Raw genomic sequence first — 24,225 nt, 5'->3', positions numbered from 1 at the left:
ACTTCACGCACAAGCTATAAGTCATTCAGTATCACAATAAAGTGTCACAAAAATAGAAAGATTGGGGATTATATGACAATTGTTCATTAGTGAAAATGCATTCTTTTTCATAGATTTTTGTTTGGTTAATTTGACCGCTTCATCATCTTAAACACCAAAGTCACAACACAAATAAAATGGAAGAATCAAACCAGACTAGATGTGTGGAATCAGTGCATCAGAATAGTAATCTATGTTATCTCCAAACTATTAGCCATCTAAAATCAAAAACTTTAGAATGATGAATAAATGATATTCAGCATTCATTCTATGGCCTTGTAGTGCATATTTTGTACAATTTCAGCAACCTGCTCACTCTTTAACCAGCCCATGAAATGGATGTATTTTGTACTGCTGCTTTGAAAATAAGAAATTAATGGGAGCTTAATTTTCCCATCAGAAAAATATGCTTCCATTAAGATGATTAAATGAATGAATCTGATCAATGTTGTGAAATGCAGTTTCTTCTCATTTTAGTTTTAAGCTGAAAGCGATATGACTCATCAGCAAAATACATCTCAACTTTGAGTAAAATGATGTTTGATATCATCTACCACTAAACCAAGTGATCCGATCTGAATGGACATTTACAGAAAGTCAGATTTCACACACACACCGACTTTAAAGAAGCACATAACATTTAGCTAAGCCTGTGCAGAAAGCGCAGTCTCATCAACATGTGTGATATGAAGTCATAATAATGTGGAGCAGGTTTTCCTTCATCTGGATGCAGAGGCCTTGTCTGGACTTGTGCCAAACCCCCACCCTCCACAGTTCCCACATCGGACTGCTTTACAAACTCAACGTGGAGGGGGGTGGTTGGAATGTATTTTGCCCTGTGTGATGTGATTGTTTGCAGAGAAATGGGTTGACCTTGCCCCCCTGATGCCACACACACTCGTTCTGGCCGAGCTGGAGGTGTGTGTGACAGACCTGCTGAGTGCAGGAGGTCTGGGACCGCTTCACCACTTCCTCCAGACAGAGAACAGAGGATCCAGTCAGCTGAAGCCAGGATGGGACAATAATGAGCTGCCCAGCCACCAGCTCCACCACCTCATTTCAGGTATTATGGAAACCTTTGCCTCTTTTCTTCTGCTTAGGCCAACTAACTCAGTAATGAGACCCTGACGAGGTAGGTAACACAAAACAAAACCCAGTTTCATCACTCAGATTAATTTAAAGTCTAAAAATAAAAGCAACTTTAAATGAATTCAGATAAACAATATCCTTCATAAATATTAAATCTGATATATATCTTAATAATGTGTGTTAGCTGATTCCTTTTACTAAGTAAATATTTCAAATTGGAAAAGAATCTCATATAATTTATGGCCGAGGTGGCGCATATTTACACCAGGTTTTTGACATACTAGAATTTATTTGATGGAGTTTTATGGAGGGTTATCAAAATATCATTTGTTAGGATGATTTGCCAACAATTTAGGTTATTTCATATATTCCAGGGTCTTATTGAATGTGAAGGGCTATAAAATGTGTGTTGTATATATTTTTATTTATAAAAATCCGACAGATCATTTTGGGATTGAGATTAAAAACTTCGGCCATGGCTTTAACTGGTCAGACTGTCGAATTAGATAATTATATTCTTGGAGGGTTTTTTTATTTTTTTATTTTTTTTTGATTGTGTAAAAATAACTTGCAGACTTTTACGGAAACATTCGGTCATTTTGCTTGTGCTGAAATAGTTTATTATATGCTAAATATTTTTGATTTTTAAAAAAATAAAATGACGATGGCGGCGTTGTGAGGATTTAAACAAGAGGTTTTACCGCATCACTCATTTTCAAGTATTTCTTCAACATTTGGGAGGATTACTTACTTTTTTCCAAAAAACCCATTCATTCATGTATAACATATATGTAACAAATTTCTACTTGTGTTAATTTTCTGTAAATTAAACTGAAAACGTGACGTCCATACCCGACCAGTCCTGGAGGGACAACTGAAGTAAAGCCAGCTCTGACCTCTGAAAGTTTACTTTGCCGCCACTTTTGCTCTTGACGCTTATTCAGGTAATCTGGTTTTATAATTTATTTTTTTTAATATGCAGGGCAATCTTTGTCCACATTGGCCAAATTAATATGTGTTTAAGATGGAAATCTTTCAGATGAATACACGGCTAACTAACAGACCAATAGGCTACACTAATTATCGAGTAGACCCCAACAACTAATAAATGGGATAAATAGGTTGTTTCCTTGCAAACTAGCGACGAAAGTGGCATAGTAAAGTATTATATTCATGTCAATGTCCGATCGACATTGCTAAAATTAGACAGTTTCCTTAACTGCTTTTTAGAATAAAAATCGGTGGTGTCATAAAATCCAGCCCTGTTTCAGTCATCTCTCACACTCGTTTCTCTGAAGTCACCATGTGACACTCAAATGCTTCGTGAATAAGTTGAATTTTAAGTTCCTCCGACAACGAAAGAGAGAACAAAATATAACTATTTTCTGAATTTATTTAACTAATAATTTTACGAGCAGATCGTGATCTCTTTGTTGGGGTGTGTTATTGAAATGGCACAGACGTCGCTTGTAGCCAAGAATAAGTTGGTATACAGGCTCACTGGGAGATTATAAGAACAGATCGGAAAGTTGATGTATCTGGCATTGTATGCACGCACACGCACACGCACACCAGGTTGAGTCAGATCGCACTGCCAGTAGCTGTGCGCTCTGACTGCAGCAGCTCGCTGGCTGTGCAGCAGAGGCAGCCCCGCTGCTGTCTGTCACCGGGGGACTTTGATATCTAAACACGCTAAAAGCTGCTGTCAGAAAGGCCTTTTCCCCCAAAGTAAAATCTAAACATGTGAAGCTGCATCCTGAAAATTCCTGCGCGTAAAGGTGCTTTTACGCACAGGATTTTACAAAAAATGTCGAACTGTACTATAGCCTTCCTTTGTTCAAATTTAATATAATATTCCAATTCACAGTAATTTGCATTGTGCATTAAGATATTTTAGACTGTGCACCTGTTGTTTATCTCCACGCAGCCAACATCATAGCTACACAGTCCATGTAAATTATGAATGGTTAGTGTTAGTGATGCTTAAATCTGCAGAACACACCAAAGTGTGTGTGTGTGTGTGTGTGTGTGTGTTGAGGAGGAAAGGAGATGACTTTAGGAAGCGGTAGGAATGAGTAAAAGATAAATCCGGCATGATGACCCGGCAGTGACCCCTTCAACTTTAAACTCTGGACGCCTCCGGGACCTGCTAATCCAGTCAAAGTGATGCGCTGCATCAACCCGCTGCTGCTGCTGTACGGGCCTCCGTCTATTATCTACTGGGACATAATATGTGTCAGGTGTCACATTAGGCCTGTGGATGTTAGGGATTTAGGAGATGCACAAACCAAACCCACAAACGCTGTTGATATCAGATCGCCAAATGTTTGTGTTGATGAAGACAGTAGCTGGAACTAAAAGACCATGATGTTGATTCAAGCCCCTGCTTCACCAGAAAAAAAACAAACAAAAAAACATAAATTTATGGTTTAATACCTATTTTCTTCAGTTATGTGGGAGACGGTGATGGATTAAAGTCAAATATAAAAATGTAAATTAAATCAAAACGAGCTCCCTTTCATTTTCACACTTGACTTGCTGCCCTTCAGACCATTTTGGTAAAAATTCAATTCATGCAACAGTTAAATTCAACATGCCCATCTCGTCCGACTAACAAATTCCTCAACAGGATATTTAGGTGGATAATCCAAGTTGCTGGGTAGAAATTGTAGCACACGAGTCGGTGCTTAGCTTGTGTTGTGTGTGTGTGTGTGTGTTAGGATATGATAAAACCTAAAGAACACTGTTAGAGCAGCTGGGAGAAAATAACAGTGCGAGTACTAATTATATCGTTGAAAAATATACAATCGTCCTCGTCCGTGTGCGCGTGCGCGCGTGGTTTGCGTGCTATTGGCCGGTGTCAGAGCCGAGACTTGGCCTGCAGATGGATGCCGATGCACAGCGCAGACCTATGGGAGCGCAGGGGAGACAGAAGGGGGAGGGCAGAATATTTGATGCGGACTTGACTCCATTTGTACGGAAACACCAGATCCAGGGGGGAGAGGAGAGGGGTGGGGTGGGGGGGGGTTCAGATCGGGGCTGCCCCTGAACCCTAGAAGACGAGGAGGACAGGAGCGAGACAGACGAGCCGGACCGTGCAGCCGCGTAGACCGGGTCAGGGAGCAGGCAGAGGACCGAGGCAGCGGAGCGGACCGGCCGCCGTCTGCGCGCAGGAAGGCGCAGCGAGAGACTCACTACTCGATGGTGTTTGAGAGCCCCACGGAGGACGAGCTGGGTCTTTGAGTGTGTCTGCACGGCCACGTTTGAACACTTGGATTTAAAAGAGAAAAGATTATAAGGGAGATCAAATCAAACGTGCAGAGCGCAGGAACAGGATGAGCGTGTTTTCTGCGGCGACAACAGAGCAGCGCGTTTGAGGTAAAGGGCCTTAGAGCGACCATCCAGAATAGACACACACACACACACGACGGATAAAAAGGCTAGGGTTACTCCATTTATTGTCAGTGATATTCACTTTAAGTGATACCAACATGAAGATTCAACTTAATATTGTTAAGAGTGGAATGTAAAGCTCCAGTTATCAAGAAACAATCCACAAAATATGAACAGCACTTACTGCAATCCATATAAACCACAGTTGGGAAAACAAACCAAACAACCAGCCAATAGTCTGGACTTTAAATATCACACAAATCTGCATAATCAATAGCCAGCTCTATTCTGCAGCCTTCTTTGAAAAGTGTCAAAGTTCAAATTCGTGCAGATTTAATCTCGTTTTAAGTGGAAGCCTGTAATTAGGTTATTGGATCAGTCAGTGTTAGATTTTTTTAATGGGGGTTAATGTGAGTTGTTATCCTGATGCTGAAGAGAATATCAGAGATTTTCTCCATAATGAGTGCAACATTAACACTTTTTTTTTTGCATGTTTTAACAAAGACTATTTCTCAACCAAATATCCTCTGTCTGCCAGGTTTGGGCTGCTTATTACGCTTCATATATTTTAGATCTGAAGCATCAGTGTTTGGTCCCATCGACTGTAAAAAACATTTCTAGATTAAATATTTGAATAGTTGCTCCAAAGTTTGTTTGACAAAGACTTTCGTTTGCCCAAACAGACATAATGCAAAATAGTTTTCTTGTTAATTCAACACGAAATGTTCAGTGGCATCCACGGAGTTTGTTAAACCACCAGAATAATCTCCAAAACCCTCCACCCAGCTAAATGTCCTGACCTTTTGTCCCTCTGTGTGTGGCAGTGGGACATGGCGAACGGCGGGGACCAGTTCGGCCTCGCAGGGCGTCCAGCCTCGGACTGCATGGACCCCCCCGAAGAAACCAAAGAGGACAATCCCAGTTATACTTTAAACTCCCCGGCCTCGCCGCAGACGGCGTCCAGCCAGCAGGTAGCTCTTCATTTATTCATGCAGCTCCAAAAAAATACAAATAAAAATAAAATCGCCACCTTATGTATTATTTTCTAGCTAAATTAACAAAAGTCTGGTTTCCCTTTTAAATAATCATATATATGTATAAACTAATAAAAATGCACGTATACTTTAAGATAGTTGAATATGACATTTAATGAAATTAAAAATGAACTGAGTGAGTCATTCATTTGTAGAGGCGTGTTGTGCCTTTGGTTTACTTCCAGAAGACTTGTTCTGCATTTGTAGTGAGCACAGTTTATATTTTGCTGCAGGGGATGGACGGAATCAAAGTTTTCCTTCATGACAGGGAACTCTGGACGAAGTTTGATGAAGTGGGAACTGAAATGATCATCACTAAGGCTGGGAGGTAGGAGGAATGAATAACTCTGTTGACTGGATAAAATAGATTTTGACTCAAGGTGTATTTGATTTATCATTTTTTTGTGGTTGATTTTTTTCTTTTCATTACACTATGCTCTTAACTAAAACACGAGGATTGAATGGAGAGGGATTTTTCATGAATGGCAGTTTTTCTGGGACAGGATGTGGATGTCGCAAAAAGCCCCCAAGGGAACATTTGGTCTCAGGGGAGCGTAAAAGGCTGTGCATTTTTTTTTTATTGCCATCTAACATAAGGTGCTTTACTGATCTAAATCCATTTGTGTTTTTTCTAAATGTTCCTGTAGGAGGATGTTCCCCAGCTACAAGGTTAAGGTCACAGGCCTCAATCCAAAGACCAAGTACATCCTCCTCATGGACATTGTTCCCGGGGACGACCATCGCTACAAATTCGCAGACAACAAATGGTTCGTACCAGTGATAGGTTGTGTAACCAAGTATCATCTAGTATTAGTTTTCATTATATTAGTCTCTATAGTTTCATTATTATAACTGGCCCGCAGATATATAAAGCAGTAAATCTATCTTAGTGTTGGGCTATGAAATCAAAAATCATTTTAATATGAATGAATGAATATATATGAATTTGCCACCTTGTTTCCATGTTATTATAAGAGGCCACTGCTGTTGTTCCAATGAGGCCGTGTTAAAGTGCCCAACAGCCCGTGCTGCAGGTTTAAACCCTCCGCCTGTCGGCTCCCTGCCGCAGATCGCGGTGGCCTAGTTCCCCGTGTTTGCCCCCGGTGTCTGCCCGCCGGTCGGATCAGACTGTGAAGGGTTCACCGGGCGGACAGACGGCACAGACCGGATTAAAGTCTCCCGTCGTGCAGCGTGTTGTGCTGCGGGGTGAAATCACTGACTGCAGTGAGAGTCACCGATGCTCTGCCGGCGCAGCGGACACGGAGGACAAACTCACCCCGACACGGAGGCTCGGCCACCGGCTGCTGGAGCCCCGATCAGCTCGGTGTCCGTAGTGAAGTCGGTGCTGCAGCCTGGAGGCTGTTTGTGTGTGTGTGTTTGTGTTGGACTTGGTCTGTGGAATTGTTAACAACATTTTAGAGGTTCCCGTTTGTTTTGCCTTCATTTGCCTGTTTTATTTGTTAGCTCTTCAGGCCCGAATAGGCCAGATTATGACTTTTCTCCAGCACAGCAAGGAAACGGACCCACTGAGTCTCACGGTCTGACCCTTTCTGCCCGGCCCTTCAGGTCGATCACGGGGAAGGCGGAGCCCGCGATGCCGGGGCGGCTCTACGTCCACCCGGACTCTCCGGCCACCGGAGCGCACTGGAGCCGCCAGCTCGTCTCCTTCCAGAAACTCAAACTCACCAACAACCACCTGGACCCGTTTGGACACGTGAGTCTCAGTGGCACTTGTGGTGGTTTCCTGCTTGTCTACAGACGAAACAAGTGTGTCTGTGTTCCAAATAAAACCTGCTTTAAAAACAGCGAGTGAGGAAACAAATGCTAACATGCACATTCTGCGTTTTAGATAAATAACTCAGGGAGGTTTTTATTGAAGGGGATGGGTGCTTAAACTGTAGTCCAGCACACTTACACACTGCAGACTCACTGAGTCCTCACACTGATACACCAGGTCCCCTGCAGTCCACAGGACAGTCGTCCATACCTTCCGCAGTGCAGTGCGCTCTGCACCAGAAACAAACGTCTCCCTGTCAGAAACCATTTCATTGACATTAAAGTCCATTAGCTGACGGACATGGCACTGCGATTAAACTGAGTCCCCCACATTAGCAAACGGGGTCATGGGGAATAGTTCAGACCAACAGTTGATTATAGTTTTACATGGCTGGTGCTTCCAGGCCAGATTAACTGGGAGAGCTTGTGTGATTTAAGAGGTCCCCAAACCTTTAAAGATGAAACAAAGTGAAAGTCCCCTGAGCTATCTGCAGGTTAATGATCAGTGAACAGGAACATCAAATTATATTGTTTAAATCTAGGCCTTAATAGCTTGTCCAGTGAATTTGGTTTTATGTAACTGGGGTCAGAAGATGGTCCCGAATGTCATATTGGATCAGTATTATATGATTCACCAATCGTTTATAAGAAAATAAGATCTTCCGAAGTCATTATTGGCAATTCTTCTAGCCAAAGCAGGCATAATAATAATAATAATAATAATAATAATAATGTGAAACATCAATAGTACTTAGTTATTTTTTTTTCTGATTCATGGCCACAGAATTTTTAAATCTCGGCTAGTCACTTCTTGGATGGAGACCATGTCAGCAAAAATCACTCATTTTTCATGTTGAGTTACTTTCCTTTTGCTCTGCTCATGTAAAGCAAGAATCTTTGTCAGCTAAGAAATCAGAGTATCTTGACAGTAGGTGGACCTAAACCTCATGTGGTCTCCAGTCCAGGAGACAGGGAGACAGCTCTGTCAGTTTCACCTTCTCACTCCCTCCCCCGTGCAGATAATACTCAACTCTATGCACAAATACCAGCCTCGTCTCCATATCGTCAAGGCGGACGAGAACAACGGCTTTGGCTCCAAAAACACAGCTTTCTGCACCCACGTCTTCTCTGAGACTGCCTTCATCGCTGTGACGTCCTACCAGAACCACAAGGTAGGTCTGCACACAGACGAGCCCGTGGGAAAGGTCAGGAACAAGTTTCAAAGGGATGCCGCTGACACGCTCTTTATTACAGTAAGATAATGGAGGTTTTTAAAACGTAGAAATAAAGTAACATCACTGTGAGTTTTAAATAGCATAGACACACTGCAAGTCCTGCCAAGAATATAATGACAATGTTAATACTTCAACTGGTTTGAATATGAAGTGTCCTGGTTTCCTCCAGGCCAGGATCTGTAGGCAATTTTGATTATTTCAAAAATTATGGAAAAGTTTCTCAAACTCTGGTGCATACATATCACATCTGTTCAGCTGTCAAATGTGTGACCTATCAGATAAGTGCATGAAGTTTCGGTCACTGGGTCACATTTGGTCCCATACAGTCATTCTTTTTTTGTTTTTGTTATAGTCTGCATTTTGTGTCCAGCAAGTCAATTTGCATCTTATTTGTTTATGTGTCCCACTGAGTATTTGTAAACATGCCCTAAAAATAAATTACGTGTGTGTGTGTGTGTGTGTGTGTGTGTGTGTGAGAGAGTGACAGAGAGAGCACGTGTAAGTGTTGGTCTGTAATGACCTGTGTCTTTGCCTTGATCTTGGCTGATCCTGTCTCCTTTGTCTCTGTCTGACAGAGACTGATTGCTGAAGCCTTAAACCTTGAACTCTGCTGATAAACTTTTCAGAAGATAGCGCCAATGTGATCACTTTTCAAAACAAATCATATATAATATAAATAAAAGTCAACTCAGATTTTTCCACCCAATTTAGTGTTTACTTTTTTCTTAATTTTTCCAAAGTATATCTTGGCAGCAACATTACCCAGTTTTTGAATTACTGTATCAAAAAAGTTAAAATTAGAAAAGTGAAAATTTTGTTAGACACACACACACGTATATTTATTTGCATTTATATAATGTTGTGGTAGAAGTAGTGCTGGCTTTTTAGCTAATTAATTTGAATTTTCTGAGCTATTACTAAGCAAAGCTCTGTAGTTCATCATGTCATTTGTCTATATTAATAAATAGATACATAGACACACAGATATGGATTTGATGCCACATTTGTTTACTTATTTGGATTTTTTTGTTCAGTATAGAAATTAGAGCAGTAGAGCATGTATTACGGGGGAGGTTGATTACGGTATTATCAACACTTGGGAGTTTGTTTGGACCCAACTTGGGTCTGGTCTCCAGTATGCTTGCCTTCTCGGTGATGGGCATAGTCTTTAGCCAAGTGAAATTCTTCATAACACAAAGGTTTCCCTGCATGACATCAGTGAGAAAAGTTTTAGGACTTAACATCAAAGCTCTCAGCTTCAGACCTCTAAAAGCTTTGGCCTGAAATCCTTAAACCTGGCGAGTGTTTGGGTAAACAGTTTATTCTGTGTCAGCTGGCGAGAACACTGTCCACTCCGTTGGAAACGTCAGCGTCTGAGGAATGTTGGCCGCGTGGAGCTTCGGTGGGACTGCTTTTAACATCTGCAGGGCCTCTGACTAATAGTAAACTATTGACTTCCAGTCAATGAAGAGAAAAGTTCAAGACTGAATATGCTTTTATGCTCATGTCTGTCTGTCCATGCATGAATCTGTGTTTTTATCTGGGCCTGTGAGAGTTCTGTGTTCTAATAGTGTGTGAGTAAAAGGTTTTGTGTTTCACCCTCAGATCACACAGTTGAAGATTGAGAATAATCCTTTTGCGAAGGGCTTCAGAGGCAGTGATGACAATGAGCTGCATCGCATGGCCAAGCTGCAAGGGTAAGTACAGCTTTATTAGCATGTGTGTTGGTTTAATCAGTATGTTTGTGATTTTCAGCACTCATAGGAAACAAATCTGTTCTTCCCTCTCTCCCTCCCTCACCCAGGGGGGATGGTTGTTATGATGAGGTACATATGGTCCAAGATGTGGATGTGCGTGAATGTGTGTTTGAACAGAGCCAAGTAGTATAAGTATGTGTATAGTATGTGAACCATTGTCACCTCAGGTTGATCTCAGACCACCTCAAAACCTCGTCCAGAGGTTTGGGGCTAACACTGAGCATCAGCTCCTAAGCTGCACTGATAGACTACAATGCTGCCAATCTATTAGACTCCCACTGCTCATCAGTTTAGAGATTTTGGCAAGCCAATGGGAGAAGCTGTTACTGAGTGAAGGGCGAGGAACGAGAGGGAAGGAGAGACGGAGGTATAAAGGCAACAGCCGTGTGTTATGGAGAGGAGAGGAGTCTATCTGAAGTGACACATGGATGGAAGTTTATTTTTAGAGCAGCGAATTATCTCACAACAGCACTGACTGTGTGTGTGTGTGGGTGAAGGAGTGTGTGTCACTGTCTCAGCAAGAGTCAGGGAGATGTGGCCTGCTGTCCCCTACATACCGCAGAGTTCACAGAGAGGGCAGTGTGTTCAGAGAGAGATCAGAACTGAAAGGATGGAGACTTGAAAGAAAAGAAAAGGATAGAAGACCACAAACAGTACAAGCCTGCAGAATTTAATCTGCCATGAATACCTGCACTGAGTCTGGAAAGGCAGCTTTGAGTTTTGTGCAGCTTAGGTAAGGCCTTAACAACATCAGATATAAATAGTTGTACCTATCTTTCCGTTTCAGGAAGGACTACCCTGTGGTCCCCCGCAGCACTGTCCGTCAGAGAGCCTGCTCCACCGGGAGTCCCTTCAGCGCGGAGGGGCGGGGTCTGAGAGGCTCCCCCGAGACTGTTGGATCGCCCTACAGCTGTGAGAACGGCTTGAACAGCAGCGCCAGTCCCCAGGAACTGCTTAATGCTCCCCCCACGCATTACCCCCTGCCTCATCCTCCACTGCAGCACGGCCACCAGCCACAGGTTTACCACTGCACCAAGAAGAAAGGTAAGAGGAAGCCGTGTGTCTTTGCTGTGAACGGTGCAAAAAGAGCTACTGCCAAAATCTCATAACATAAAAACAAGTAAACACAAGAATTCACTTTGAAAATGATTTATGGATGCCATGACACTCCCTAATTTGTGTTTATTCAAATTCTGAAAATCAGCAGCACAAAAACTGATAATCCCTGTTTTCTGCTTCTGGAGTAAAATTTTCACAGTGAACTAAAGAATCTGTCATTTTACATGGTTTTTCCTGTTGACACATATACACAGTTATTGCTGACAATCATCTAAACTCTTATCTCAAGTATTGCATCCATGAGTTTTTGTTAAAATGTTTATTTATCTTAGTTAATTGTAAAGGAAGTAATAATCGTGCTTGTTACAGTAATATGAAACTACTTAAAAAAAAATATATATTTTTTTTTGTAAATTTCATATTTGGAGTCTCTTCAGAGTGGTTTAGTAACTAAGTGAATGGAAATCAAAAAATATATTAAAAATAGTTCACCTGACAATTCTTTTTAAATCTCATCTATGAGGTTTGCAGTTGGCACACTGACTTCACAGTAGGTCTGGGCTTTGCTTGAATGAAATAATTATTATTGATATCAGTGGTAAAAAATTGCATTTCTAGTGTAAAAGAGCAAATTTGAGTACTTTTTTTGAGGAACATAAACACTAAACTAACTATAGAGGGAAATTTTCTCTTCCACACATGTGAAAAGCATATTCTCTCTCTGTCTGTAGTGGAGGGAAACGGCCCATCAGGAATTCGCCCCCACCCCTACAAGAAATCCTTCAGTGGTAGCTCACCAAGTGAAGAGGAGTCTTACTACCACCGGTCCTCCTACCCTCCTCCGCCTGGCCTCCCCAACAACACTGCCCTGGGTCTCACTGACTCCCCCTACAGCTCCGACATGGGACAGCGTCAAGCGTGCATGTTTGCCAGCTCAGAGCCCCGACTGGATGAACTCAACTGTACGTCCTGGTCATACACCTGCCCTCTCCCTTCTGCCATGACTCCCATGGAACCCTACCCACCTTATACCCCCCATCCTCCCTACAGCTCCAGCCCCCAGGGCTCCCGACTCAGCGCCATAGACCACCAGAGCTCACCACCACTGGGAGAGCACATCACCCACGACCCCTATCAAAGCCAGAGCTCTGGGCCTCCATCTCAGAGCTCCCAACCTATTCACAGCAGGCAGCTCAGCCCTCCTCTCCGAGAGTATCCCCGCTATACGCCCAACCTGTCCCCTCCTCTTTACCACACACTAGAGACACACACACACATCAGATGTGGAGTGCCTGAGTGGAGCGCAGCCTCCGAACGGATCCAGAGGACGTACCTGAAAGACTGCTTAGTGGACAGAGAGTCTCAAACTCATTGAGCCTTCTTTCTGCTTTTCTGAAAGATGCTGCAGACGGGCTAAATACAATATTACCTTTGTAAAATAATTGTGAAAAGTGTGATCTTGTGCTGTGTGAAGAGGTTTCTTCCATATTTCTTCCCCGTGCTGGATGGAGCAGTGGATTGTGAAGGAGTGGACATTTGCGAAACTTCGAACATTTACCAAAAAAACAAACAAAAAAAAAAAAAAGCAGCACAATCAAAGTCGCGGTTTATCATGTTTTCAAAATTCCCAGACTGGTGTCATCCAAAGGTTTGCACTGTGAGCTCTGTTCAGGCCAGACTGAAGAGCACTTCCCCTCCATGACTCCCACTTGCATTGTCAAGTTTGTAAATTGTGACCCAGTGTCAGACAGGCAGTAACATTTACTGACCAAAATAATCTCAGCTCTCACAGCAGAGCCCAAGGGAGACATTTTTCTCTTTAGGAGAGCTCTTTCTGGAGCAAAGTACAGCTCCATGCTCAGTCTCAGCGAAGGGGAAAAGGCAAGTGTTGTGTGTGCGCATGTGTATATGCTGGTGTGCGCGTTTGTATGTAAAGCCTGTGTCAACTCAGCTCAAGGATCCTATGAGTTCATTTCCAACAGGACAGGCAGTGGTAGCTGCAGGCGCTGCACCATGGAGATAAACAGCTTTTTTAGACCGTACCATAGCCTGAAAGACCTGTAAACACTGTTTCCACTGCATTCTGGGTAAATGCACAACTCAACATCACACAGCTGTCACCACTTTCCTCTCAGTCACCCATGACTGACCAATGAAGCTTTCTCCACTCAATGGCAGCCACCCAATGCGCACGCACCTCTCTGTTATCCCCAGCTGACCAGTCAGAGTTGTAGCGTAGCGTGTTATAGATGTGATGGCCCATTTTTGTTTGTTTCTGAATTATTCATGAGTCCAGTGTTGATCCTTGAGGTACAATGATGTCTCAGCAAACAAAGAAATACAGTGCTGTCAACCTGCTCTTTATCAGTCTCTTTACTTAAATCTAAATTGGTCTCTGTCATATTACTTTGACTACATTTCCCTGCAGAGTAGGGTTTAAGCTTCATCCCTACAGCCAACGGCAAACAAACATTTGTGGCTTTTTTCAAGCACACAAATTGAGATGTTTAATTTTTTTGTCATGAAGCAGTTTTTATATTTCTCTCCAGGGGTTATACATGCAGTAACATGTGAGACGGTGCTCTAACATGGCACCCTCAGTTTGACAGCAGATCCTCATCATTCCTTGTTGTATTCGATGTGTGTGTGAGAGAGAGTATGTGTGTGACAGTGAGCCGTAACGATGAAAATGTTTGTGTTTTATAGACTTTTTCCCTTCTATTTATTACTCTAGATTTGTAAAGATGACTTTGTTGTTAACTTGTGAAAGAAGACCGCGTTATTCAGAGATATTTGTTTCTCTTCGAAGATTTGTTTCTGGTTTTGCCCTCCTTCAAATGGTGAATAATAGTTGTGATAAACAAACATTTTCTGTTCTACGGAAATAAAAACAGATTTATACACAGAAATTGAATATATTTTAGAGAAATTTGCTCCAGTCAATTGGTTGTCATGTTCTTCTTTGTGCATACACAACAAACAGAGCAGAGAAAAACCATCAACATTCCCGCTGGGTTATTTAAAGTTCTTCAGCACCTCGGGAGTGGAAACTCTTAAGTGTTGTGCAGCTTATCAGTTTCATTGCATGTATGAATATGAAGGACCTGATAAGAAAACTAGCCTGCCCCCTTTTCCCAAATTCATGTTTCAAACGTGTCTGAAAATGCCATTGAACCATGTGAGAGTATGGTTTCAAAGTGTAACAGTGTGTATTATGCTGTTTTATCAAGTGAAAGGGACCCCCGTGTCTCCATTTAGCAGCAACCCCCTCCAGAGCGCTGTGTGTGTTGGGGTGCTGTGTATACGTTGTCCTCCTCCTCTTATCTCTGACAGGTTGTTTGGCATCTCCAGTCTTCACCAGCTGGACCCCCTCACTGACAACGCTGCCCACAGCGGGGAGAGGTCTGCTGGGATGGAGGACAAAGAAAGGTTGGGGTGTGTTGGTGGTCCCCCCCTTTTCTCTTAGATTCCCCTACAGGTCACCATTCACCATCCTTCCTCTCCTGGCATTTCATGTTGTGTATCTCACAGCCAACTTAACGCCTTACACCTGCTCAGAGTTTACAACGCACAGACGTCAACACAGAAAGATTGATTTCCAAAGGTTCTAAAATCATTCAACTTCAACACCAGCGTATTTATATTTAATTACAAAGCCCTTTGAGTTACAAGTTGTCAGGACTCCTTGTCTCCCCTCTTTTTCTTTCTTCCCTTCTCTCTCTCATACACCATGAGGTCGGAGGTTAAGAAGGCCGCTCTTCAAGCTGCTCCTCCTTAACCCTTCGTCTCCAGTCAAACTCCAGCCGGGATGAGGAGAGAAAGAGAGGCGGGGGAGGAAGAGCAAGAGCTCAGGGGCCTCCAGCTCTGAAGATGGATTGCATTGCTTCATGCTTGCTTGTACAGTAACAGAGCTTCGTGATGACCTCTGTATGGCTGGGAGTTAGCTGGGAGAGTAAAGCTTTGGGCAAAGTGGTAAAGTAATATTAAACACAGCCTGTGTGTGTGTGTGTGTAATCCATCTATGGAGGACTTTCTCAGACACACTGCTCGGACAGTAGATTGATGAACCTTTGTGATCAAAGAGCCTAAGTGGTGCTTATCGTTATCTCCCAACACCCCCCCCCCCAACCGAGTCCCCCACCGAGTCCCCCACCTCCCAACACACACACACACACACAAACTCTAAATTCCCTTGGCTACCCTCTACAGTTTTTCCTTCTCCTCTCTGTGTTTTCTTAAAACAGACACAAAGCACATACAACAAGTACACTTTTTTTGTTGTTGTGTACACAATTTAGACACCACATAAAAAAAAATTTAAAAAAGATTCAGATATTTTTAAATGTCACTCATTTAGCCTGGAGACCTTTTTTATTATTAATTTTATTTATTTATTTTTCTGTTGTTGTGTTTCTGCTGTATTTAATGCTAAAACTACTGCACAGCTAGGCAGAACAATTACTCTTGAAAAACAAGCTTTTTTTAAAAGACATCAAAGACTCATTCAAAGCTTATTTCATTACAGTCTGAACTATTAGTTTGAATATATAAATGTGTATTTGGAGTCCTTTGGCGAACTCTGAGAGGCACTTGTGTGATGTCCAGCATTACTGATGTCATTTTGTGTGGAATAAGTGGTCTGAGATGGAGTGTAATTGGTAAAGTTGATTATGGTTGGTCTCCAAGCGTCCGATGGTGCTTCGTCTCCATGGCAGTATATAGGGGAACATCTCTGACCGTCCTGACTAGCATGGTGCTTGTGAAACAGCTATTACAGTGGCAGGCTATGGATAATAGAGGGAGCTCAGATCAATGCAATGTTCATTTTTAAATAAATATTAAACTGTGCCTGATCCTGTGGGGTATTTCATTTACTCCAAGGCTTTGCAAAGCTCTGTTGTTTTTAGAGCTGCAATAGACTAAGTAGGACTAGAAAGGTCAGAGGACATCATTGAGAAATTAGTTGGTGTGTGTATAAAACCATTTTTTCCAGCATATCTCAATATACTTAAGCATAAGTATCTGAAATTGGAATTAGTAAGAACATTATGGCACTAAAAGGATAGCACAATGGCAGCACAATTATGTAAAACAATGGATGCTTGGCCATTAGATATGGTGCAACAAAGTAGGATGGTAGAGGTTTATTTGAATGGTACTATCCATCCTTGCTGTTATTTAAAAGCCAGAAGAATGCTCTGATGCTGTTAAGCACAGTTTAGTAACAAGACACAGACCCAAGCTAATTTCCCCCTAAATGAGAGTTTATGGCTGAAACAGCCCTGAAATCACTGAAGTAGATCTTAATATGACTGTAAGAGCTGTCAAGGATAAGAGGCCAAGTAAATGTGTGTGTGTGTGTGTGTGTGTGTGCTTTGGTTGTCCTGCATGTTGTGTCTGAAAGACAAAAGGAGAGGTTAAGGGTCAAACTAACAGCAGACAGGCCAGTCCAGGGTCAGGGGTTTCAGACTAACCTGATCAGTGATGGTTGTTTATCTGACAACCCTCAAACTGTCACCGTGAAGGAGCTCGCTCATCGTTTGTGCTCATTCTGGACTCTCGCTTTTACAACAATTCAATAACTCAATTCTACTTCTGATAAATATTTAATCAGCTAATGATAAACCTGTAAACATCATCTCAAAGAAGATTTAGGGTGTGGTGCTGGCCTAGCAGTCATCCCAGGATTTTCCAGTCACTCTCTCTTCAGTGGAGGTTGTGATTTACACAAAAGACGCTGTGATATGAGCAAGAATAATTGTTTTAACTCCTAACATACCGCCGAGGTCCCAGGACCGCCAGCCAAACACACATGACAAGGTCGAAGGGGTAGGGGCACTCCCGCAGTGGGTGGTGGTGGGGGTTGTGGGCCATCATGGAGCCAGTGTCCCGTCTGATTACAGCCAGAGGACTGGAGAGGCACGCTAATCCTCCACACACACATATGCTTTCTTGGAGAAAAAGGACACACCCAGCAACTCAGAAAGACACACACATACACACACAAACCTATTCAATGACGAGATTACTTCCCACAGCCGTTCACCTCACTCTGGTCTCCTCCTCCGGACAGACAGGGCACACAGCATAATGATATCACTACCAGCAGGACATCAATATGTCGCTCTTCTCTTTAAAATGAATTGTCAGTTTGTTGAATTGGGTGGTTTATTTTATTTTAATTTGGATCTTCGTGCTTTCGAACGTTTGAAGAAATTGCATGTTTCTTGGAACCCTGTCAAGGACAAATTTCTGTCACAATGTGGGACAAACGTGAAAATCAGCCTTTAAATTCTCATGATAAACATTCAAATTGATGATCCACAACTTTACTCATCTGCTCTTTAATGAATCCAAACAGCAGACATACACATCATCGAAATATTTCGTGTGACCTCTGGATGTTTATTCATGTTTGCCACAAGTTTACAATCTCAATTTAACAAGTGGTAACAAGTCAGTAGTATTTCCACTTGTTTCTGCTGCCATCAAGTGGACACATGTCAGCTGTGGGGTTAAGTTTCCAAATATGCTGTAAATATCGTGTAAACACTCAAATAATTTTATCACTGAGACAACACCGTTCACCATCATCAGTCACTCTACAGGGCTGCAAAGCTGCATTTACCTGCATGCTAATGTTAGCCTTATTTCACACATTATTAGGCTAAGGTTTTAGCATTAAACGCCAAGTGTTGCTAATTCAGGTAGAATTTGACTTGAGTTATTAAAACTGATCCTGAGGGAGACCTGAATGTTTCACTCTGAACTGACCAACACAATATATGACATCATCTTTCACAACAATTGTCTCATTGCTGAGGTTTCCAACCTTATTAAAATAATTCTTGAGCAGGGTAAAAAAAAAAAATGGCTAAACTTATTGAACTCACTAATCTTTCCATGTTTGCCTTCTTGGGGTGGCGATAGCAGACATGACAGTGTACAAAAATAACAATTATTTTAGAAACCAATCACAATGAAAACACCCAAAAATGTAGCAGAAAACAAAGTAAAAAAATTGTTGAAACAAATATAAGTTTTCAAAAAAATAATAAACTAATACAAGAGGAGTGAAACTTGGTGCACAAAAATATAATGGAGCTAAAATGGGGACTTTCTATCGAGTGTTGATTCATATGAATGGTTTTTAGTTGTTTATAAGGAAAAGCGTTGTCAGAATTTACAATCAGAAAAAATAGATATAATTTGTTTAACACGTCTATGGAGAAATAAATGTAAGTGATGTTGTGTCCATTGAGCACCAAGTTTCACTTTGCCTCTTTGTCTCGGCCTGATCTGCCTCTGCAGTTCCTTACAGGCTTCTTTACATTCCTGGATGTCAGTTGCATGCGTCCTCCTGCATGCTTGTTGCCCCTTGTGTTCAAGCATGTTTGCAAACAGGCAAGACAAGACCACCGCTGTGTGACAAACACAAAACACAAACATCAATAAACAAACAAATCCATTCATACACCCTGCTCACTCGCTGCACGCACATGCAGACCATTTTCATAGCACTCACTCAGCGTCCTGTCAGACCCCCATGTTTGCAGGAGCAGCATTGTTTGGTTCATATTCAGTGCACTTTTGTAATCTTGTCTCATTATTAATAGATGTTGTCAGAGAATCTTTGGCCTCTCTGTGTGACAATGCATTAGCATAAACACAGACTTCCTCTTAATATCTGTTTGCACCCCACAGTTGACCTTTAATTATGGATGTCTAAATGTTTGTTACCTGCCCACTCAAGTGTGTGTATGTGTGTGTGTGTGTGTGTGTGTTTAAGCATCGGTGAAAGCTTTTTTAATGGTTGCAAGTAAGTACGTTATCAATTAAAGTAAATTAAATGTATCTATTTGATAATAGGAACATGAACAGAATATATCTTCACTATAATTAAAGCCATATTAAAAAACATGATAATCTGAGCAGGTGCAAAGCAGAAACTATACATATATATATATATATTGCAGATTATATAGACTTGTGTGAGGTTAGGGTTAGTGTTATAATAGGTGTCATTAGACAGCTGGTAGTGCTGTGCTTCTCACTATCAACACATGTAACGACGGCTATAAAACAATGTGTAATGTAAAAAACGCAACATTTATACACTGTATACATATTATTATTATTATTGTTTTTCAGTAAATGTCAGATACTTTGTTTGTTTGTTTTTTCTTTGCAATCTACTGAAACAATTTTATCTACAGTACATGCAATTTTAGGTGAAGCACATAACAAAAAGGTTAATAAAAAAGAAGAATATTTCTCATTGTCCTCATGAGCTTTGCTTCAGCCATTATAGAGTCTTACCTGTCCTTCTCCACTTGTCCCCCTTCAGCTGTTAAAAGGCCTGCTGGTGTTTACACGGGTGTGATGTGTCCATCTCTGAAGCCTTGCACTGGGCCCATCAACTGACACGATAAGCTTTCATTATAAGAGCACCATTCCATTAGTATTAATAAAGCACTGTGTGTATATGCAGCCATTCATTCATCAAAAATGGATTCAGTTGCATCTCTATGTTGTTGTTTTTCTCCTTCACTGCCTTTTGATCATGCGTTCTCTCTGCACAATGTGTGCATGTGTGTTGTTGTGTGTGTATGTGCATGTGCTTGTGCTTGTGCATGACACACATTTACACTCGATGCGCTTTCCTGGTTCTGCCTCTGTAACTGTCAGCATCACCATCTTTGCCCCACCTGGAAAATGAGATGCAAAAATAACCGTACACAGCATTTCCATTAAATGCACTAAAGTCACCTACCTCTGTCACCATGTAGTTGTGCTCGCAGTATGAACTTGAATGTCAAATTAACATTAATTCGAGCACATTCAGCTCTTCCTTCAAGGTGATAACAGGTCTTTGAAGACATTTAGGGGATGAGCAGTCATGAATGAAAAATAATCATCGTTCATCAAGTTACTAGCAGCTTTGGACTTTTTTCATTAAGCATTAAGACCAACTAACAAAAACAATCCCAACTCAAAGATTGTTTAGTAGCTGTTTTGGGCCTGTTGATCATTTCTCATGATGTCCATCAGCAAGCAGAGCTGGTCCTGTTACCTGAACCTTGAGGTCCAAGCAACCAAGGAGCTCTCATCTGCACTGGCCAGAAAGCTGAGCATCGGTGATTGCTGTTGAAACCACATTTAAGAAAACTGTCTATGCACATGGTCCATTGGATTTTTGTATCAGTTGAGTTGTTATTGAATTCGTCAAACTTCATGCAAATTGGACCAGCATCCTCAGATCTACAGTAGCCTGAACGGTCTCACAGAGCTGACTGAGCTATCTCTGAGATATTTACAGCCAATTGTCATCATGTATGCTGAGGAAGCAGAGTGTAACCACGTGCTGTCTGGTGCTGTCAAAGCGCCAGCAGTGGAAATTTGTGATAGTAAGTGTGATTTTTGTACTTGAAGTGCAAAACTCATCTGGACTGCCAATCAAATCAATCATGATAAAAGCCCCCTGGAGGGAGGGCCATGTTTCTACTAGTGGTTTACCGGCCAGAACTCCATTTATTTATACATGCCACTTATTTATGTCTTAAATAACTCAAAAACTGGATGTCCTCATCTTGGTCTCTTGGTCAGTGGGTATACAACACATAGTATACTATATGCAGATGACATTGCTTTCCAGTCAAACAGCAGCAGTTAACGGTATTAGTATTAATTATCAAATCCTTTCCAGCAGATGCTGATCAGGATCACAGAGTCATACCAGGACCAGTTAATCTGGTACTTGGACTCATACAGCTCAGCCTGCTCCCTGCAGGAGGCCCGTTTCCGGTCATGGCTGAAATGCGCATTGCGCCTTTAAAGGTCTGCGGTCGGCGTTGCCATAGAAACGAGGAGAGAGACGGAAAGTTTTGGAAACAAACTTCAGTCGGAGGTCAGAGGAAGGAGAGCGAAGAGGAGGAGCAGTCATGGTACTGCCCAAGCCTCCACCGTGAGTCTCAGTCCTCAGCCCGAGCCGTCCATGGCCTCTGCTGTGTTTGACCGTGTGTTTTTGAGCAGGGAGCTGGGCGACGACAGCGAGATGGTGACGACGTTCAAGCAGATCAGCGCCATGTTTGAGCTGCAGGAGTCCAGCCGGAGGCAGCAGGAGCTCAACGAGACTTCCGGAAAGCTGAAACAGGTGCGGACCTGGCAACATGGAGCAAATAAGACAAACTGTTTGGTAGTCTAAATGAAGACACAGACTTCATGATTTAACGTCCTCAGTTGAGTTCAAATGCATCTTCAATTCTATTTTTTGTGTGTGAAAACTGACAAGATTAGATAAACACCACTTTCATCTTCCTTTTGATAATCAAAGATAGCAAAGAACACACGTGAGAATATTCTTTGTCAAACTTTTGTCTCGTGTGTTTCCTGTGTAGGAGTTGGAGAGTTTGCATGGGCGTAAAGAAGAGTTAGAGAAGGATTTCCAGAGAGAAGTGGAGTCAAAATTAAGCTTTTATGATTTTCTCAAGGTAAAGTCAGATACCACATAAAACACACAACCATCTGCGTGTTCTGGATTTCAAGTGTTTCATCAGCCCGACTAACTAAATCCTGTGTAGGCTGAAGATGCCAGACAGGGTGTAGAGAAAGCAGAGAAGGAGAGGAAAGAGGTACTGGAAAAAACCCAGGAGATAGAGAGATTGAAGATGGAGAAGGCCCAGATGATAGAGCGACATAAGCAGATGAAGCTTGATATCCAGAGTCATCTGAAGTACAGGGGATTCTTTGAGCGGCTTGGGAAATTGACGAAGGTAGGTTTTAGATCTGCCGATTAACACATCAGAGAAATGTGTGAAAAATGCATATACTTTTTTGAAACTAATAAGCCAGCCAACTGCTAGCCAAACTCATCTTCTTGCTGAAGTAAAAACATTACTTAGGCTGTCATCACACAAAACCACAAGTACTCATTTTGGCCATTGGAAACAATATAGCCATGTTGGTAAGCTACTCTAAATCTCAATTCACCGGGTGTCTTGACGATAACTTAAAGCAGTTGGAACATATTGTGAGCAGGAGTGTTTTAGAAGAGGTAATAGCAAATTTCAGGGCTATAACTTCAATATGTGTGTGTTTGTGTTTGTTAAAGTTCAAAGATATGGGCTTGTTATCGGATTATGTGACGGGTCTCGTCCAGCTGAGAGACCAGCTCTTTAAGAGGTATAGAGAAGCACTTGAGCAAGTTGACCAGATGAAGAAAGAGATGGCATCACTGAATAACAAGGAAGAGTTGCTGCAGCTGCAAAGAAACACCGAACTGTCTCAGCTGAAGACCGTGCATGATGACGCACTCTGTGAAGCTCTGGTCTTGGTACCGCAGATCATCCTGAGTCAAAGTCTAATGTCAGAGCATAGAATCTACCAAATTCACTCGTTCCTGTCTTTATACAGGAAAGGAAGTGGAACCACATTCAGGAGACTTCTGCAAAGAAAACTCTCCAGCTGGGACGGATTAAAATGGCAACCATCAACCTTTTTGAAATGATAGGTGGTATAGTAGAAGAGGAGGACACCGTAGATGTGAATGCCACAAAGAAACGGCTGGAAAAGGTATGTATCCTGACAGAGCAGATAATCTGCCAGAGCGAAAGAAAATGATCATTATAACACACTGTCTCTTACCGCCTCCCTCTTAGATCAAGATGTTCCTCCAGGAATACACAAACACTGTGAAACATGACCTGCCATCAGAGATAGAATACGATGGATAGAAGAGTGCCACTGTCAAAAAGTGCAGCAGATCTTGCTCTAAGAAAAGACGATATTTCAATTTGAAATAAATCACAAGTTTCTATGCTGAATTCACTGAACTGTGTTGAATAGTCAATTCAAGTTTGTTACTCTATGAGTTAACCAAACTGAAAGATACAGAAATTCAGATAACACATATCAAGAATTCACCTGACAACCAACTAATCGTTTTGACAAGGGTTCCTACAGTTGAATCTCCTTTGCAATTGCTCTATATTTATTGCATCAGCAATGACAAATTATCAAAGGTAATATGTAATCTCAAATATAGTTGCACAAATAACCAAAATTATGGTTATAGTGGTATCTATTTGAATCAAGAATCAATTGCTGGGTAAGCATGCCAATAATTATCCAAAGAACATATGTTGAGTAAGTGGCAGTGAAAATACAAGGCTTCCTGATGGAGCAACACAAAAATGCTCTCTAAGTCTAAAGTCTGCATATGAATATATGTAAAACATATCAACGCTATTTCACACCATTCTACAAGTACATAAATGAACATATGTTAAGAATAACTATTTCTGTCACCACTGTATATTATTATATGACATCATTAGTCGTCAGATGATTGATACTGCAGGATCAGTGTTCGAATAGTATATATAATTTAAGGGGAAGAATAGACACAATTTCTGTACTTTTCTCCTGCTTTTAATTTTTGCTGAGATACTGGATCATTTGTAGAAATTTGGAGGATTGTTGGAGCTGTTAAATAGCCAATCTTTAAGAATATGTTGCATTTCCAGGCTTATTCTGTCAGCAATTGTATAAAATCTTCACCTGGAAAAAGCAGTCACTGCGGCGGTCACATAAATGTAGTGGAAAGTACCATGTTTCACCTTTTTAATATAATAGAGCGAAGGTTTACAGTAGCATAGACTGAAGGAGCCTCCCTCAAAACTGTGCTTGACTAAGTGTGCATAGTCCATTCAGCTCCTCATTATAATTAATATAACTTGTTCAGAGCAGGAACAGGCCTCTTATATCAAAATTTAAGCTTACAACCTCCTTATCCAATATGATAAAGCTGTTTCATGGACTGAAGTGAGCCATTGTTTTTATAAG

At 41.6% G+C, this 24,225-nt stretch overlaps 2 protein-coding genes across 2 annotated transcripts; both read left to right on the top strand.

Moving 5' to 3' along the window:
* Positions 1-1,063: 1,063 nt before the first annotated feature.
* On the top strand, positions 1,064-13,127 carry tbx5b (T-box transcription factor 5b). Its single transcript, XM_029511065.1, has 9 exons — positions 1,064-1,102; positions 5,346-5,492; positions 5,789-5,883; positions 6,203-6,322; positions 7,122-7,269; positions 8,351-8,503; positions 10,172-10,263; positions 11,111-11,367; positions 12,114-13,127. Exons 1-9 carry the CDS (start codon positions 1,064-1,066, stop codon positions 12,755-12,757), a joined length of 1,695 nt encoding a protein of 564 aa, XP_029366925.1. The 3' UTR covers positions 12,758-13,127.
* Positions 13,128-21,189: 8,062 nt separating this feature from the next.
* cfap73 (cilia and flagella associated protein 73) lies at positions 21,190-23,114 on the top strand. Its single transcript, XM_029509914.1, has 7 exons — positions 21,190-21,326; positions 21,415-21,535; positions 21,780-21,872; positions 21,963-22,154; positions 22,493-22,714; positions 22,795-22,953; positions 23,040-23,114. Exons 1-7 carry the CDS (start codon positions 21,190-21,192, stop codon positions 23,112-23,114), a joined length of 999 nt encoding a protein of 332 aa, XP_029365774.1.
* Positions 23,115-24,225: the final 1,111 nt, after the last annotated feature.

Source organism: Echeneis naucrates, chromosome 9 (genome assembly GCF_900963305.1).
Source record: "Echeneis naucrates chromosome 9, fEcheNa1.1, whole genome shotgun sequence".
NCBI lineage: Eukaryota > Metazoa > Chordata > Actinopteri > Carangiformes > Echeneidae > Echeneis > Echeneis naucrates.
The sequence above is the reverse complement of the archived record's forward strand: the minus strand, read 5'-3'. Positions and strand labels throughout refer to the sequence as shown.

Excerpts from the sequence above, each read along its gene's own strand:
- cfap73 (XM_029509914.1), top strand. The coding sequence starts at position 21,190 with ATGGCTGAAATGCGCATTGCGCCTTTAAAGGTCTGCGGTCGGCGTTGC. Across the intron at positions 22,715-22,794 it reads TCTGTGAAGCTCTGGTCTTG|GAAAGGAAGTGGAACCACAT; the intron begins GTACCGCAGATC and ends GTCTTTATACAG. Across the intron at positions 22,954-23,039 it reads CAAAGAAACGGCTGGAAAAG|ATCAAGATGTTCCTCCAGGA; the intron begins GTATGTATCCTG and ends CCTCCCTCTTAG.
- tbx5b (XM_029511065.1), top strand. The coding sequence starts at position 1,064 with ATGAGCTGCCCAGCCACCAGCTCCACCACCTCATTTCAG. Across the intron at positions 5,493-5,788 it reads AGACGGCGTCCAGCCAGCAG|GGGATGGACGGAATCAAAGT; the intron begins GTAGCTCTTCAT and ends ATTTTGCTGCAG. Across the intron at positions 8,504-10,171 it reads CGTCCTACCAGAACCACAAG|ATCACACAGTTGAAGATTGA; the intron begins GTAGGTCTGCAC and ends TTTCACCCTCAG.